This window comes from Crinia signifera, chromosome 4 (genome assembly GCF_055691185.1).
Source record: "Crinia signifera chromosome 4, ASM5569118v1, whole genome shotgun sequence".
NCBI classification, from domain to species: Eukaryota; Metazoa; Chordata; class Amphibia; order Anura; family Myobatrachidae; genus Crinia; species Crinia signifera.
Genome location: NC_139220.1, coordinates 17,878,244 through 17,896,629, shown reverse-complemented (window position 1 = coordinate 17,896,629; position 18,386 = coordinate 17,878,244). Strand labels below are relative to the sequence as shown.

Here is an 18,386-nt window from a genome sequence, read left to right as displayed (position 1 = left end):
TTCACACTGCACGGTGTACTGAGGCTGCATGTATGAGGCATCTCGCGCTGCATGGTGTACTGAGGCTGGATGTATGAGGTATAACACGCTGCATGGTGTACTGAGGCTGGATGTATGAGGTATATCCCGCTGCATGGTGTACTGAGGCTGGATGTATGAGGCATCTCGCGCTGCATGGTGTACTGACAGTCAGGGGCTTCCTAAATGATAAACTCTACCAATGTATCGTAGCCTTTATATAGATGCTGCCAATATAGCCTGAAGACAGCCTTTGAAACCTTGCATTTATAATGTAACACCCAAGGTCTGTGGACATTATATAGATATTACGCTACAATGATCCCATAGAAGAAAAGTGGAGTCTGGAATCTATTTTGAGAGTAGTTCTTCTTTAATTGGTCAGGAACCTACCTCTATCTCCCAACCTCACCCGAAGACATGGGCAACGTATAAAAAGAAAAATAAGAAATCTAAGAAGTGTTCTATACAAGGCTCTGTCTGCCAACGTCCACGGTGTATCCGGAAGACTTAGAGCAGCCCCGCCCAAAATCTATGAAAATCCCTTCCGAGTCTGAGTCTATGGATTCTAGGATCTGGTCAACGATTGTCTCTGGGCTGGAGGAAGGAGCGGGAAGCAACGTGGAGTCTCTGGAAAGGTCATCTCCTGAGTGCTGGCTGTGTAGCAGTCCTTGTTGAGGTTCGCTGTTATTATGGTTCTGTGGGAACTGTCCATTGCCCATGGCGGGATGATCCGGCTCACCGGGTGGTTGTGTTTTGGCAGCAGACATGGAGAGTTTGGAGCTGGAGTCCAGGATGGTGGTCAGGTTGGAGTATCCTTGCATCTCTAGGAGCGAGGTCATCTCCGACACGGAGTGTCTCCGGATGCCGGTCCCGTTGGACGCAAGGCTCTCCATTTCGTACTCGGCTACCGGAGTCAGCAGGGGGTTGTTGTAGCTCTTGGACCGTACCACGGGGTTCTTGGTGAGGATCTCGCCAGACTTTGGGCAGCGTCGGAACATTCGTTTTTCTGTAGGGGACAGAAACAATCACATCAGGAGCTAGGAAAAACTGAAACGTGTCTATGTCCAAGCATGGTTTTGCCTTGTAGGCGATTGCCCCTTTAAAAAAAAAGCCACATTACATCAGAGAAGAAGATATTAATTTTGAAGCTCCATAATGACCATATATTGGGGTAATTCAGACCTGCGTAAATTTGCTGCCTAGCGAGAAGGTAAACACCGCCCCTGTCAAACGCACGTCCCCCCCCCCCCGAATGATTTTTCCTCTCCTCACTGATAAAAGTAAGCCTGGACTGGACAAAGGGGCGTGGTATATTAGGTCGATGATGTCTAGGTCATGCACAAGGTGGACAGTGACAAAAGGTCAACACAAGCAAAATGTCGACACTTGGAAAGGTCGACATGAGTTTTCAAGTTAATGCAGACACCTGAGCACATGAAAATAGGAGAACCAGTAATCAGTCTCATCGAATAGTTCAGAAAATATTTTTGGAGTATTTAGGGGTTTATTTTGCAGATGGGATGTTGCTATGAGTAACCAATGAGATTCTATTGATTATCTTCTAGAAGGTGCTTATAAATAAGTTGGTTCTGATTGGTTGGTTGCCCATAGCAATCAGAAAGGTTAAAAAAAATGGGAAAACTCTTCCAAATTCTCTCACTTTCTGATTCTCACACCCTGTTACATTGGGCCCCCCATCTTCAATAGAACGGCCATTTTAATAACTAAAGGCCCCCATACATTCGTCCGACTTCCCATATGCGCTATCCCCGTGCGCTAAAGCAGGGGATATCGCTTCACTTCATCTATGACACCCACAATGCCGGTGTGTAACGATCGGCGCTATGGGGGAGGAGGGGTAATGTATATACTTTAGGGGGAAGTGGGTGCCGGCTTCATACCTTATTTATCAACATCCTTTGTGGACACGCGCTGCTGCTTTTATCTCTTGTACATAGCGCCGGATAATTCTGGCGCTGTGTAGTAGTCTAAACTGAGTTTTTTTTTTGTTCATTAAAATAAACTTTATTGGTCCTCTCCCTGGCTGGCACAGGTTTCTCTCCCCGGCGCCTGCTGGTCTCCGCCATGCGATGGATGTATCTGCGCATGCGCCAGGTACACATCGCCAGACAAGGTAACCGGCACATGCGCAGTACTTGGCAGAAGGGGGAGCGCACATATGTTATGGAATGAAACGTATTCCCTGGCAGTAGGGGATAACGCACTCCCATAACGTGCACACAGAGAATAGTACATTCGGGAGAAAGGCAGGTTCACTTCACCAGAATAAAATGGTGAAGCGAACCTGCACACATAAAGAACCTTGAGCCCTGTTAATAAATCTACCCCTAAATCCCTTAAACTGAAGAAATACATGTGGTAAAAATAAATTATTATTGTGTATTTACACATAATGTCCACTAGGTGGCACCAAATCCATTATAATAAAGTACAATTCCGTAACCTTGCAATGACGCCGATCGCATATGTTTCCGTGGGGATTCTGACTGTCGGGATTCTGATGGTCGTTTGCCCGACATCGTCCTGTAGGCCCTGTAAGTGGGTATCCTGACTTGTAACAGTCGGGATTCCCCACTTACCTATTTTCCCTTGTGGGGGTCCACATCCCCCATGGAGGGAGAATAGAATATCGTGAATCACAGAGCCCGCAGCGTAGCAAGCGCAGCATGCCTGCAAGGGGCTTGAATGCGCTCGCCCCTCCCTCGTCGGGCTCCTGACAGTTGGGATTCTGTTGTTAGAGAAACGACCGTCTGAATCAGTGGCGGTTTTACCTATGGGCTGCAGGGCTGCATCCCGACTGTGCCTTATACCATACCCGTTTCAGTGCTACTAAGAAATTCCTACAGTAACAAGATAGGGGAAATTAAGTAGGGTGGGACTTCTATTTCACATGGGATGTTGCTATTGGCAACCAATCAGTTACTATCTATTATCTTCTAGAAGGTGCTAAATAATACTGTAGTTCTTATTGCTTAACTAGTTGGCACACTGTCAGAATGAAGGACACTGGGGTGGGATTATAGGGTGGGCGGTCACTAGAACTCACACAGGAACTGCATGGTTTAGAGTAAGCTCACCAGTACCAGCACAGCTCCCGGCCAGTCTGGGGGTAGAGGAGACCAGTAGCCACCAGCAGCTGGCTGGAAGGGTCTGGGCATGGGCTGTGCAGGGTGTGGGAGGGGCGAGCACAGGACCCCGCCCCTCTGCGGATGAGCCGGATATCTTACTTCTCCTTACCAGCATCATCTTCAGCCCCAGCATTAAACCCCTCTTCCTCCTGGTCACCACAGTCCTGCCGGACTGATCACACCCCCCCCCTGCTGGTAAGTGGCCACACTTCCTCCACTGAGTGCTGTGGGATAGTCTGGTGCAAAGTATGCGATGGGGTGCCGAGTATAGATGGTAGGAGCAGGAGGTGCCCTATATATATAGGGGGCACAATATAAAAAAGGGGTATATAGTACAGTGTATGGTAGGGGCTGCAGAATATGGAAGAGGATGGGGGTGCAGTGTACATGTGGGTGTTTGTGTGTGTGTACCGAACGGGGCTTCTTTTATGCGCCCTCCAGTGGTCACTGGCGGGATCACAGAGGTAAGGAGCAGTAGATAAACGGTTTTTCCTATGCTCCACACTGGTGGCCGTGAGTCTGCAGACATCGCTGAGAATCGAATCCCCCCCCCCCCCCCAGTGCCACCTGTATTACATCTGTGCTCATACCCAGGATGCAGGAGGAGTGTGTGAAGGGAGCGTCGCTAGAGTACAAGCCGTATGTACCGAGATACGGGGAGACCACCTTCTTAATGAGCCCCTCCAAGTTCAGATATTCCTCCGTCACGCCTTTGGATTCATGGACACCCTGCAATACAGCGTGACAGACATCAGACAACATGTGACACACGCGTGTATCCATGACACAAGAATGCCACTGAAAGAAGACACGTCATTTATCTGAGAACACGTTGTATATAATGCACATAATATATCGGTCATTTCCTGATTTCTCTTTACTCCCGAACATGTACTGTACTGGTTAAAAGCCCGTCAAAATAACAGCTTCTGCAATGTACTTTCACTTTGAGCCGTGACAGTTTTACTTTGATCTGTGACCGTTTTTAGTCCACAAACTCTCATGCAAATGCTTCCTATTCTCCTTGCTCCAAACCCCTCTCTAATGCCGCTGGCACTATGCAAACAGGGGCAGGAGACAGACTGAGCTGGTATTCTGCTATTTGAAAACAAGCGCCCACACTTTGTTTTCACTCCAGGAACAAATATATATTTCCTGATAGTCCTGTTTTTTTTTCAATCATTAATAACTTGACAAATCTTTATTTAAAGTTGTAAACATAGTTGATATGGACATACAAGGCAGCACTCTACAGTGGGTCTAATGGGCACCGTATCTGGGTGCCAGCCTGCCCTGTGTGTTCACCTTCCACCACCCTGAGCGCATACTGTCATGTTTACGCTCTTCGTGGTGAGCAGGGCCAGCATTTCCTGATATCTTCTGCACCTCTGTATTTAGGATGCTTGGATCCGGGATCCCGACTGTCGGACCCCTATACCACACCCCTTTTAGCCCTGGGACTAATAACTCTATGCTAGTCACTCAGGAGCCAACCAACTTCATGACTTTCAGATCAATTATACAATAATGAGAACATCAGATTTCACGCGTAGGCATTACTGATTTATCGTCTGAGCGATTTTCCATCCTAAAGGTGCCCATACACACTGCAATAATTGCAAATCACATGTGATTTGCGTGCGATGCGATTTGATCGGAACCTAGTTCAAAAAGTCTGTGCAGATCCAATCATCCGATCTGACTGCTTCTGGAATGATAATTTTGGTTCTTCTGGAATCTCTCTTTCAGAAAACAGCCACAGAACCTGTTCCAGATCAGTCCACACAGATGTAACTCATGACATTGTGCAATGTAAACGCATCACTGGTGGTGGTGGTGGTGTGTGTGTGGGGGGGTAACTTATAGAACACGGAATCTATACCTATTTCTCAGTACCTTACTCGGAGTTATATTCTATGTATAGGGAAGAACACGGACTGGAAAATCTGATTTTCATTCTTTTTTCACAAAGCAAATAATAAATACAGGATCATTCTGAGATATCTGCTGGGATAACAGAAGGAACATCTTCTCCGTCCTCGGCAATGTGACCCCTGTGAGGTGATCTGAGCGGCTATATCTGCCCAATATTTCCTCACGTGTGTCCACATTGAGTCACCGCGAGGAAAACAAACGTTACCTTACACTGACTCATTTCCCCCTGAAAGCAGCAGAGATCAATGTAATCACAAGTACATGAAGTGTGTAACTGGCATTAATAATAACATTACAGGCTGCTGCGGTTACATGACGAGCGCTGGTAAAGGTCAGAGATGAAGGCCGATTACAGCCAGGAAAGTCACTTTAATAAAGAGCTCAGTCTCTCTCTGCCCGTCACTTTCCTGGTACCCGTCTATGCCGGCTATACAAGCAAGCTGCAATACAGCACAAGCCAACAAATAAACGGGCCGATTCGGGCGGGCGGTGTTAAGGGGCTCCATAAGCCGCGAACAACCACTGCCTAACGAGCCAACCTGAATCACCCCGAAGTGTACTGTGCTAAGAATTATAACTCACTTAGGGCCTGATTGAGAGGCTGGCGCCATTGCAACCGTGACTGCGTCTTTGTGCGTAGCGCAACTGCAAATTTATACTGATGCCGCAGCTGATCGGCATCCCACCGTTATGCCAACTGGCGGTGGTGCTTACGCGCCGCTGTGCGTTAGATGACGTCAGATAATGTACCGGTGCTGTGGAGTTGCACGATGGCCGCCAATGACAGAGCAACTGCGACAAAAGACACAGTGGTTGGCGGCAACACGCCCTTGTCTGGCTATCCCACTCCCGTACCCCTCCCTCCAGGAAAGCCCTCCAAAATTGCCTCTCTCCCTCTTTATCCGAATCCATTCAGCGACTCCCAGCGGTAACCGTTGTCAGCTACGCACTGCTTGGCGCCAAGGAATCCTCCCACAATAATTCTCATACCTGAAGTATTAGCAGCATCTGTATAATGGAGGGGGGCACGCGGGCACGCGGTCGGGATAAGGCATCGTCCAGTTTGAGATTTAGGGTGATTATATTTCTGAAATGCAGCAGGGCCAGCTGGCGGATGGAGGGCTCCTTCCCCTTGGAAGACAAGAATGGCACATATTATAATACATTTATAGGGTAAATTAAACTTATATTCAATCAGTTCTTTATCTGGTTTTATTGTCCTTCTTCCACAGAAAACACCATTTATGGTGCCTGCTGTGGTCCAGCAGTTCTTCTGTATATTGTGCTCAGCTCTCCCACCCACGGAGCTTACGAACCGCGTGGGAAAGTGGCAGTAGGTGGGTAAACCAGCGGGGGATGACATGAGGCCACCAAGGAGACGGCTAACGCGTTTCTTCACTCGTTTGTCATTAAACGTCTCCTACAGTGAAGATCTGCAGCTGAGTTATCCAGTACAAGCGCGTATAGGGGGAAAGCTGTTTTGGGATGACCGTGGGTATCTCGTAAGTCTGGGAGAAGTCTGTGTGATTTGTGAGGAGAACTGCAAAACATGCACCGTGTGGGGTCCTGAGGACCGAGTTTGAGAACCTGTGGTATAGGACTCAGTATATTTACCTGGACAGGATAGAAAATGGCCTGTAGCATTGGTAGGACATCGCTGAAAAAGAAATCCCAGGTCTCTGCTAAGGAATCCAGGAGTTTCTGCCCTGAAATACAGCAAAGGATTAATGTTATAATGATAATTGCCACCAAACTCTGCTGACCTATCTGATTGGCCCCTAGTGCCCGAGGGCCAAGTCCCGATTTAAGTTTGATACAGCCTGTTATTGGGAGAAGCGGATGATGGCAAACGTGCCAATACCAATGTGCTTATTTTCCTGGCACAAGTAATAATATTAGGCTGGGTGATTTCTGGTGACACATGCGCCAATATCAAAATATAATGTTCCTAATGTCAGTCTAGAACAGAGCTGGCCAAACTGGTCCTCGAGATCTACCAACAGTACATGTTTTCCAGACCACCTAGCTGGTGCACAGGTGCAGTCATTACTAACTGTCATGTTTTCCAGACCACTTAGCTGGTGCACAGGTGCAGTCATTACTAACTGTAACATTTCCCAGACCACCTAGCTGGTGCACAGGTGCGGTCATTACTAACTGTAACATTTCCCAGACCACCTAGCTGGTGCACAGGTGCAATCATTAATAACTGTAACATTGCCAAGACCACCTAGCTGGTGCACATGTGCCCTCATTACTAACTCACATTTCCCAGACCACCTAGCTGGTGCACAGGTGCAGTCATTACTAACGGTCACATTTCCCAGACCACCTAGCTGGTGCACAGGTGCAGTCATTAATAACTGTAACATTGCCAAGACCACCTAGCTGGTGCACATGTGCCCTCATTACTAACTCACATTTCCCAGACCACCTAGCTGGTGCACAGGTGCAGTCATTACTAACGGTCACATTTCCCAGACCACCTAGCTGGTGCACAGGTGCGGTCATTACTAACTGTCACATTCCCAGACCACCTAGCTGGGGCACAGGTGCAGTAATTACTAACTGTCCCATTCCCCAGACCACCTAGCTGGTGCACAGGTGCAGTCATTAATAACTGTAACATTGCCAAGACCACCTAGCTGGTGCACAGGTGCGGTCATTACTAACTGTCACATTTCCCAGACCACCTAGCTGGTGCACAGGTGTGGTCATTACTAACTGTCACATTTACCAGACCACCTAGCTGGTGCACAGGTGCAGTCATTAATAACTGTCACATTGGGGCAGCACGGATGGTGTAATGGTTAGCATTACTGCCTCACAGCGCTGAGGTCATGGGTTCGATCCCCACCATGGCTCTAACTGTGCGGAGTTTGTATATTCTCCCCGTGCTTGCGTGGGTTTACTCCGGGTACTCCGGTTTCCTCCCACAATCCAAAAATATACAGATAGGTTAATTGGCTTCCAACAAAAATTAACCCTAGAATGTCTGTGTGTGCATGTACATGTGGTAGGGAATATAGATTGTAAGCTCCACTGGGGCAGGGACTGATGTGAATGCTCAAATATTCTCTGTAAAGCGCTGCGTAATATGTATGCGCTATATAAGAAACTGTTAATAAATAAATAAATAAATAAAATTTCCCATACCACCTAGCTGGTGCACAGGTGCGCTCATTACTAACTGTCACATTTCCCATACCACCTAGCTGGTGCACATGTGCGGTCATTACTAACTGTCACATTTCCCATACCACCTAGCTGGTGCACAGGTGCAGTCATTACTAATTGTAACATTTCCCAGACCATCTAGCTGATACGCAGGTGCAGTCAGTACTAACTGTAACATTTCCCAGACCACCTAGCTGGTGCACAGGTGCAGTCATTACTAACTGTAACATTTCCCAGACCACCTAGCTGGTGCACAGGTGCAGTCATTACTAACTGTAACATTTCCCAGACCACCGAGCTGACACACAGGTGCAGTCATTACTAACTGTAACATTTCCCAGACCACCTAGCTAATGCACAGGTGCAGTCATTAATAACTGTAACATTTCCCAGACCACCTAGCTGGTGCACAGGTGCGGCCATTACTAACTGTAACATTTCCCAGACCATCTAGCTGATACACAGGTGCAGTCATTACTAGCTGTAACACTTCCCAGACCACCTAGCTGGGGCGCAGGTGCACTCATTACTAACTGTCACATTCCCCACACCACCTAGCTGGTGCACAGGTGCGCTCATTACTAACTGTGACATTTTCCAGACCCCCTAGCCGGTAGCAAAAACATAAGGGCAAAAATACAAAAAGTGATCATCTCTAACCAAAATCTCATATGGCTGTTGATTCAGGTTATGCTGAGACACCGTCCAGCACAGCAGAAGCGTCTTACCTTCATAAAAGCGGATTTTGTCCCGAAGGATCACCATCCCCTTAGTGAGCAGCTGGTTCTGAAACGAGAGAGTCATAAGACAGTGAGAACGATCCCGCATTGTGCATATTGGCCTTGAGATGCGACCAGCACAATATGGAAACAAGAAAAAGACGTTGTACGTTTTCATCATTCTATACACGCTGGGGAAAGCCACAGCGTGGGCCCAGCTGCCTGTCCACCAAGCACAGTGGGCCAGATTCTCTAAGCTTCAAACGTGATAAAATAGAGAGTGATAAACAGCCAGCCAATCAGCTCCTGCCTGACATTTTATCACTTTTGAAGCTTAGAGAATCTGGCCAAGTGTCTTGTGGGGCCCATCGATTATTTACACCACAAAGAGATATAAATGTCTATTATTCAGACCACACAGAGGCGGCGATGCACGTACCTGAAGGTATTCTGTAAAAAATGAGCCCAGTTCAGTTTTCAACAGTTGTCTATGGCAGAAAAACAATGAGGAGATTACCAAAGGACACAGACCGTACGGTTACATACAGGAGGAAAGGGACACATTTACTAAAGCTTCTAAAACTGAAAAGAGGCGGTGTTGCCCAAACCAACCAATCAGATTATGGAGCAGATTCTCTAAGCTTCAAAAGTGATAAAATGGAGTGTGATAAAAACCAGCCAATCAGCTCCTGCCTGACATTTTTCAAACACAGTCTGTGACATGGCAGGTAGGAGCTGATTGGCTGGCTGTTTATCACTCTCCATTTTATCACTTTTGAAGCTTAGTGCATCTGGCCCTGTGTTTATCATTGTCTAGGATGCAATAGAGAAATGAAAGACAGAATTGAAATTGTTGCTATGGGCAACATCATCATCTTTTCATTTTTAAAAGCTTACCCCTTAGAGTGGTTCATTTGTACATACATCATCCACCTCCCAGGTATTAATAAATCAGCAACAGATCCGTCAATGACATTTCTGAATTCCTGGGACCGTTATTATTTCACACAATCAGAATAATAAAGTTTTGAAGCTCCTGGAATTCTGGGTAAAGTCATATGTAAATAACATTTCTATACCAGATTCTTAACCCTTTGAGTGCCATGTTAAATTGTAAAAATAGGTGTAAAAATTGGCAAGCAAACATTTGTATTCATCATAACAACCTGACCTTTTATAGGAAATATAGGGGTATAGTCAATGGATGTCGGATCCATTCTAAAATTCTCTTGATGGAATGGATCCGGCATTCATTATTCAATGCAGCGGCCAAATCCGGATGTCGGATTTGGCCGCTAATTGATGCTCACCCGGCCGGGACCGGGTGAGCGCAGCGACGGGAGGCAGCAGGGTCGCCCGGAAGGCAGCGGGAATCAGGTGAGCTGCTCTCACCCGGCCCAGCGGTGGGACAGGTGAGCGCAGCGGGTGGGTTAGAAAGGTGGCAAGAGGGTGTGGGAGGCAGCGGACAGGAGGACGGCTCTGTGTAAGCTGCTGCAGATCACCCGGCGCCGTCCTCCCTGCCTCAATATGGCATCTTTCCATGTCGGATTGAGATTGCCGGTAACATGTTTCCGTCAAAAGCAGGTGGATTTGCGGTTATTCTGCCAATCCACCTTGTTTTCTGCAGGTGGGAACATTCCGACCTGTCGAAAAAAAAACATCTAGCACTGAATAGGTCAGAACCCCTTCCAACCTATTAATGTCGAAAACATCTTTTCGGCAAGGCAGCAGTTTCGACATCAATTGAATATACCCCATAATCTTTTTTTTACACAACATTTTTTATTTGAATTTATATAACAAATGTGAGCGACGCTGACGGGTTTTTTGCGGATATTTTGCACGTCTCTCACAGAGATATTGGCACTGAAAGGGTTCAAGAGGTTTAAGCAATTTTGAGATAATGCCAACACAGTACCCAACTGCTGCAGAAGCAGCCTTGAATAGGGTTGTGCGTCAGGACAAATATATTACATTTTAATGCATGTCATGTTTGAGACCAAAGACAAAAAGACCAATCTGAACAAATAAACTGCGTAACTGTTGCCTGAGGGCAAGTACAAGTCAATAAAATCAAGTTGTCTGAGGGTGGAGATAATGCAGGAAATAACACCGCTTTGATACAATATTAAACACCAGTGATAAACAGCGTTATACAGCGATCCAGGCAAGCTGTAATCGCCGCAATGGCTCATGGGAACCATTCAAACAGATAAATAAAATGAACCAATAAATGTTTTATTACTTAATTAAGCACTTTCTCAAGGTCATGCTTAATGGAAAGTTGATACTGGCTACTTCAAAGAAAGAAATATAACCCACAATGTTTATGCTTTAGAGAAGCTCCTTACAGAGTAATGTCTTTCCTGGCGGTGTATACTTCAGCTGGGGGAATAACACAATGATGAAGGAGAGGGATGCGGTCATTTGGTCCACAGCATTATGGTCAACAGTCATTAGGTCAAAACCATTAGGTCGACATGGAAAAAGGTCGACATGGGAAAAGGTCGAAAGGTCATTAGTTTGACATTGTCTAGGTCGACAGTCAAAAGGTCGACATGGAGTTTTTCACTGTTTTTTTTGAGCCGACATGTGTCGACAGGTGGTATTTCATGCCCTACCTTCCACTAGGACATGGTGGGAGAATAAAATAGTGTGCCGAGCATAGCGAGGCACCGTGCCCGATGCATTGCGAGCGCAGCAGCCGATGCGAGGGAATGCGGTGCACTTTAAACTGTGTCCATGTTGACTGTGTTGACATTCAGGTAAAAAACCAGGGGAAAACCCCATGTCGACCTTTTGACTGTCGACCTAGACATTGTCGCACTAATGACCTGTTGAACGAACGACCTGTCGAATGAATGACTTTACAACCTATAACCATGTGGACCTTTTCCCATGTCGACCTCAATCAGTTACATAATACCATCTGTGTGTCAGCTCTTTGGACGAGTCGCTCTGGGACAATGAAGTAACAAGCACAGATATTTCTCTGATGTCAGTGGCCCTCCCTCCCAACAGCCGGGGAACGCCTTAGTTTTCTGGGGCACTCCGGCGACACGCCCCCAAATCCCCGCAGGATAACAATCATCCTGCAACCAGCGTGCAAAGGCTAGCCCATCGATGCTTGTCTTCGGACAGATAGCTTGCGCATGCTTAGTCGTTACATAGTCTCTCAGGCTGCAAATTCACAGCCCGGTGAGCGGGCCTGAATGAGGCTCATAGATACATGTTTGTGTTATCAAATACGTTATGTTTATATCGAGCCTCCCGTATACACCAGGTTTATTATTGTCCAAGTGAGGGGAAATAAATGACTTCAACTGTGACAATGTTTGCAAAACAGGCCCCGAAAGCTTTAAGCGTTGACGTCCCTCGTACTATTAACCTGTGAAGCCGTCGTATAGTCAATGGCCCTTGGAATGAGAAGAATTATAGATTTATAGTCAATTCTGTCTGCTTAATAAAACTCAGAAGAAAGGGAATGAACATTTGCTCCATTAAATGAAAGAGTTTCAATTAAGGAATAATTACACTTGGGAGCAGCAATTATGGGATGTTGTGTCACCGCTGAGCTAACAAGGGTCAGCTAATTCCCTCAGAGGAATTGCGGGATGGATAACAAACATGGACGGGGCTGCTGCGCCGCAGAGGATTCTGGGAAATTACATGAGGTGGTTACAAGCGTGTTTCTATAGAAGCAGGGGGTTCTGGGTAATGAGATGGCATAGCTATACTGAGATGCGACAGAAGCAGAGGGTTCTGGGTAATGACATGACATAGCTATACGGTAGTTGCTAAATCCTAGTGGGCTGAAGGACCTTTCAGACTCAGGGGGAGGAGCAAGGCTGGGGGACTTGCAGCTTCACTATCCATGCCACCACTGGTTGCCTTAGTAACCAGGCGGTGAGAGAAGCTCCTCCCCTGTCACATGACAGGTCCTTTAGACCTAACCAACAAACAAAATAAGAGCAGCATGTTATTAAACATTAACAACCATATCAAATTATAATATCCATTTCTAGGTACATTTTGAAGGGATGCTTACTGAGGCCTGAAGGTGAATGCACCCCGGCAGACACGCCCATTGGCTGAATATTGCCTGCAATATTTCTGGTCAGTAGCAGTGATCACAGGTTTGATGTATCAAGCAGACATTTCCCATAGCAACCAATCATCTTTGAGGAACCATTTATCATGTACACGCTATAAAATGATAGTTATAGGCTTATAGGTTGCTATGGGCAACCTCTCCCCTGGGCCACTCTTTTCACTGGTTGATACATCAGCTCCATGATAAGAAGATGCTGATTGGTTGCTATCGGCGATTTCTTTACTGCTTAATACTTGAAACCCACCTTTCCCAGGTAATGTGGATGCTCTGAACAATAATAGATGGTAATATGCATGACTGGAGGTAAATTTACTAAGATGGGAGTACTATTGAAGATGGGATGTTGCCCCTAGCAACCAATCAAATTCTACTTATTTATTTAGCACCTTCCAGAAGATAATAGATAGAATCTGGTTGGTTGCTATGGGCAACATCCCATCATCAATATAACATCCCATCTTCAATAAAAGGACTGCCGCAACCTTGCGGGCGTGGGGCGGAGAGGGGCGTGGGGCGGCCCCATTACCCGCATTATGGGAATGCCCAGCGTTTCATGGGCGTTCCCATGAGAACGCCCAGCGTTCTCATGCTAATGAGGGATGACGGACAGGCTGAGGGGCGGGCACATGACATCACCGGATATCAGCTGACTGCCTACTTCCCCCCGAGCAGACACGGATCTGTAAGGTTGCTCTGTGGCAACCTTACAGATGCGTGGCCCTTCGCCATCATTCGATGGTCGGCAACCATCGAATGATGGGGGCGGATCCGAGCAGGCTGCAAATGGATGTTACTGTGTAACCAACCAGAATAACCCCCTCCCCCAAATCCAGTAACCGGGTTCCAAGCGATTTTAACAATCACTTTTATTTGCAGTTGTCCGGCCGTAGGAATCGGACGCTCCTCAGATAAATATCTATAAATAGACGTTGCCTGGAAATCCGGATCCCCCCCCCCCCGACACAAACCATTCATTCAATTTCTTCCTGTATTCTGAGACAAGTAAACAACATCTTGAGTACGATTCCCCTTTGGCGAAATGTTTAACAAGGGCCAAAAGATTTATGATTTCCCCTGGACCTGCCAAATTTCCACTTATATCAGATAGGTTTCTGTATAGAGATCCTGGCCCTTGTGGGAATTTACTGATCCATAATTAGATATTTTCAAAGGATTGCTTGCTTTTTTTTTTTTTTTTAAATGCAAAATTAAAAAGTAAAAAATTCTGAATTTTTACAAAAAATTGATTTCTATGTCGACATGGGCACCGTAAAATACTATCAATGCAAATGTAAGTTTTAAGGGTCCTGAATATCAGCAATTAATTGGGGCAATCCCCCATTCTGCCAATGCCTGGGCCAGAGGATCTCAATTGGCATTCTGACCCCAAAAATGACCCTTAACATGTAGTATTTTGCTGCTCATCTGGGAAAAATGCAGGACATCGGTGTCTGCCGACTGAAGAATAGGATCAGGGAATTGGCACGGAGATTGGGTTGCATTAGTTGTGGAGGTGTTTTTATATTGTTACTGTTGAAAATATTGTGTTTTTTTTTGTATTTACATTTGCTGTGCTATTGCCCTCTGTTATCAATCATGGAGGAGCAGTAATTTTTTGTTACTAAGAGTCTCGTGCTTATGTGACTTATCAGTGAGTCAGGGACAGAGCACACAGATGACTGAATTCTGGACTATTTCATCCCGTATCAGTGACACTGTTATTGGCTGATGTAATGAAGAGAAATATCCTCTAGTAAATGTTTCTGCAAGTCATTGTGTGATTACATCAGGATTTACACAGAAAGCCAAGATACACCCCCATCCCCCCATTATACAGTACTGCCACTAGAAGGTGCATTATACAGGACTGCCACTAGAAGGTGCATTATACAGGACTGCCACTAGAAGGTGCATTATACAGGACTGCCACTAGAAGGTGCATTATACAGTACTGCCACTAGAAGGTGCATTATACAGTACTGCCACTAGAAGGTGCATTATACAGGACTGTCACTAGAAGGTGGATTATACAGTAATGTCACTAGAAGGTGCATTATACAGTACTGTCACTAGAAGGTGTATTATACAGTACTGCCACTAGAAGGTGGATTATACAGTACTGCCACTAGAAGGTGCATTATACAGTACTGTCGCTAGAAGGTGCATTATACAGTACTGCCACTAGAAGGTGCATTATACAGTACTGTCACTAGAAGGTGTATTATACAGTACTGCCACTAGAAGGTGGATTATACAGTACTGCCACTAGAAGGTGCATTATACAGTACTGTCACTAGAAGGTGTATTATACAGTACTGTCACTAGAAGGTGGATTATACAGTAATGTCACTAGAAGGTGCATTATACAGTACTGTCACTAGAAGGTGCATTATACAGTACTGTCACTAGAAGGTGCATTATACAGTACTGTCACTAGAAGGTGCATTATACAGTACTGCCAATAGACAGTGCATTATACAGGACTGCCACTAGAAGGTGCATTATACAGTACTGTCACTCGAAGGTGCATTATACAGTACTGTCACTAGAAGGTGAATTATACAGGACTGCCACTAGAAGGTGCATTATACAGGACTGCCACTAGAATGTGCATTATACAGTACTGCCACTAGAAGGTGCATTATACAGTACTGCCACTAGAAGGTGCATTATACAGGACTGCCACTAGAAGGTGCATTATACAGTACTGCCACTAGAAGGTGGATTATACAGTACTGCCACTAAAAGGTGCATTATACAGTACTGCCACTAGAAGGTGTATTATACAGTACTGCCAATAGAATGTGCATTATACAGGACTGCCACTAGAAGGTGCATTATACAGTACTGCCACTAGAAGGTGCGGTACTTATGTATTAGCCGATGACAACGTTGCTTTGGCTACGTTGGCAGCGTAGCCATTGCCGGGTGCCCAGCTAATATGTGACGAGCGGGGGGACATGAAGGACGGTCGGCGGGGCGGCCGGTGGGGATTCCCCGGCGCTCACCATCGGGTGGCCGAAGGTGCTAGTCACCGCTGGGGGAGCATCACGGGGTGGCCGTGATGCAGGGATCTGAGTGCCGGAGGCGACAGGGACCTCGTGGATGGTAAGTATAGTGCACACTACACACACACACACACTACACACACAACACAATGATATCCCCACTATCCACGTCATCCCCCCAGTGTCCATGTGGGCGTGGAGTTAATTTTAGAAAGTGTGGCAAGCGCAGCGCGCCCGAAGCGTGGTGAGCGCAGCGAGCCCCGCGAGGGGACGCGCATACGTGCCCCTCACGGGGCTCGCTGTGTACGCCACGCTTCAGGCTCGGTGGCTCGCCACACTTTCTAAAATTAACTCCACGCCCACATGGACACTGGGGGTATGACGTGGATAGTGGGGATATGATCCTTTATGTATTAGCACAGCTCCAGTTACGTAACTTACGTAATTTTCGTAAGTTACATTATTTGCGTAGCCAGCATAGTGGTGTATTGGTATTCTCAATACACCACTACGCAAAGTACGTACTGGGCGCCCCCAACTAATACATAAGTACCGAAGTTGCATTATACAGTACTGTCACAAGAGGGTGCATTATATAGTACTGCCACTAGTGGGTGCATTATCCAGTTTACTGACCCCCACTCACCTGACTCCTTCATTTAGATGGTAGAGTTCATGATCAAGCAGACCCTTCTTCTGGAACACAGAAATGACTCCATTGTGGATACTGAAATAAAAAAAAAAACACAGTATAACTATCACCATCATTACCGATCAGAACAAATAATTATCAGGTTAATTTAAATATAGGAAAATATACAAAATTGGTTTTGATCATATCGCTTCCCTGTGGCCTGCTTTGAAGATGACCCCTCTTGTATGCACACCTGACTAGTGACGCAGGGTTGCGTCCCCAAAAATTCACATAAATCAAGGTGGAGGAATGGCTATTTACAAACAGTGCTTTAAAGATGGCGCTAGCTTGCAGCTGCGTCTCCAAGGTCACCTATTGCCTTATTCAGCATAACTTATTATAATTGGAGTCCGAACAGTTACTCATTAAACTAATGACTCATCGGAAAAAATTACTTACACTAACAAAAAAAACGTAACAAAAATAAATGTATTTTACTTTGTTTTGCTCTCATCTACTGCAGATGTCACAACCGGCTTTGGTTTGAATGGTACCTAGCAATAGTAAATTCCTGAATGCGCACACTGTGGGAGCACCAGCAGCAGTCAGGCCGGGGTGCAGCGCGCTGAAATAGGGGCGTGGCCTGACAAAGCGGGTTCCAGGCAAGACAAAGGTGACCCTTTAATATACTAGTCAAATATTTTGTTTTAAAATATTTATATTTTAGTAAATGTGCTTTAAATACAGTTAAGAAGCTACACTGGCAACACGGTTGGCATAGTGGTTAGCATTGCGATCCTCGCGTAGGGCAGCCGTCATAGCAATACGAAAATGAGAGCTAGGGTCTTATTGGTTGCTATGGCGAACACTCCCTTTTTCCTTTTGAGATACTTTAGAAAATCTACTCGGGATAGCTATCGACCACTGAATATCGGCCAATGAATGATTCAAAATCATTGATGGGTTATGGTTGATGTTGAATACTATTGCCATCGATGGGGGTGGGAGTTTCCCTACATCGATGGCACAGCAGAAACAATGCTTTTTTTTTTTTTTTCCAAGGTGCCGGGAAATGGAGCATAGCTCCGCCTCCCAACAACCCTGAAGCCCTGCCCACACATTCTATTTGGCCTATGAGTCTGTCAATCAGAGTGGATGACCATCGATAGCTAAAACTAGTTTGTAACTGTCAATGGCTGGCTTTTAGAATCACCATCGATGGCAATTAACATAGATGGGTCACACTAAAGCCTAAAAGTTAGTAAGTTTGAGTAGAAGTTCAGAGAAAGCACGTTGACGGAACTGGCACACAATGACGCCTGCTATGAGGTGCATAATCTGCGCCAAGTATACAGCTGGTGCACTGATAACATGGACGGCTCTGAACGAATATGGGCAACGATACAATATACGCATTTAATAACCCCCACAATCTGTGTGCAATATAAAGTATGTCAATAATCAGAAGCGAATCCATTAATGACATCAGTCCAGTCAGTCACCTTTGGCCGTCCCCGCTGTGCTAATGGCGGCACGGCTGCCCTATGCGAGGATGCTATGTGGTAGCAGAAATGAGACGTCTCCCCGGGCGGCCTCCCCAGACGGATAGGGGCACAGTCTCAGGGAACA

At 46.0% G+C, this 18,386-nt stretch overlaps 1 protein-coding gene across 4 annotated transcripts in view; it reads right to left on the bottom strand.

Annotated features, from left to right (window-relative positions):
- Positions 1 to 370: 370 nt before the first annotated feature.
- PRR5 (proline rich 5) overlaps positions 371 to 18,386 on the bottom strand; it is a 75,751-nt gene continuing 57,735 nt past the window's right edge. For 3 of the 4 annotated variants that reach the window (XM_083181266.1, XM_083181268.1, XM_083181267.1), the window contains 7 exons: positions 16,770 to 16,850; positions 9,441 to 9,489; positions 9,011 to 9,068; positions 6,720 to 6,811; positions 6,096 to 6,236; positions 3,761 to 3,899; positions 371 to 1,027 (listed from right to left, as the gene is read on the bottom strand). In XM_083181266.1, the coding sequence (XP_083037392.1) occupies positions 483 to 1,027; positions 3,761 to 3,899; positions 6,096 to 6,236; positions 6,720 to 6,811; positions 9,011 to 9,068; positions 9,441 to 9,489; positions 16,770 to 16,850 (1,105 nt within the window). In that variant the 3' untranslated portion in view covers positions 371 to 482. The remainder of the gene's footprint in view (positions 1,028 to 3,760; positions 3,900 to 6,095; positions 6,237 to 6,719; positions 6,812 to 9,010; positions 9,069 to 9,440; positions 9,490 to 16,769; positions 16,851 to 18,386) is intronic. The other variant, XM_083181269.1, reaches the window with a different exon arrangement.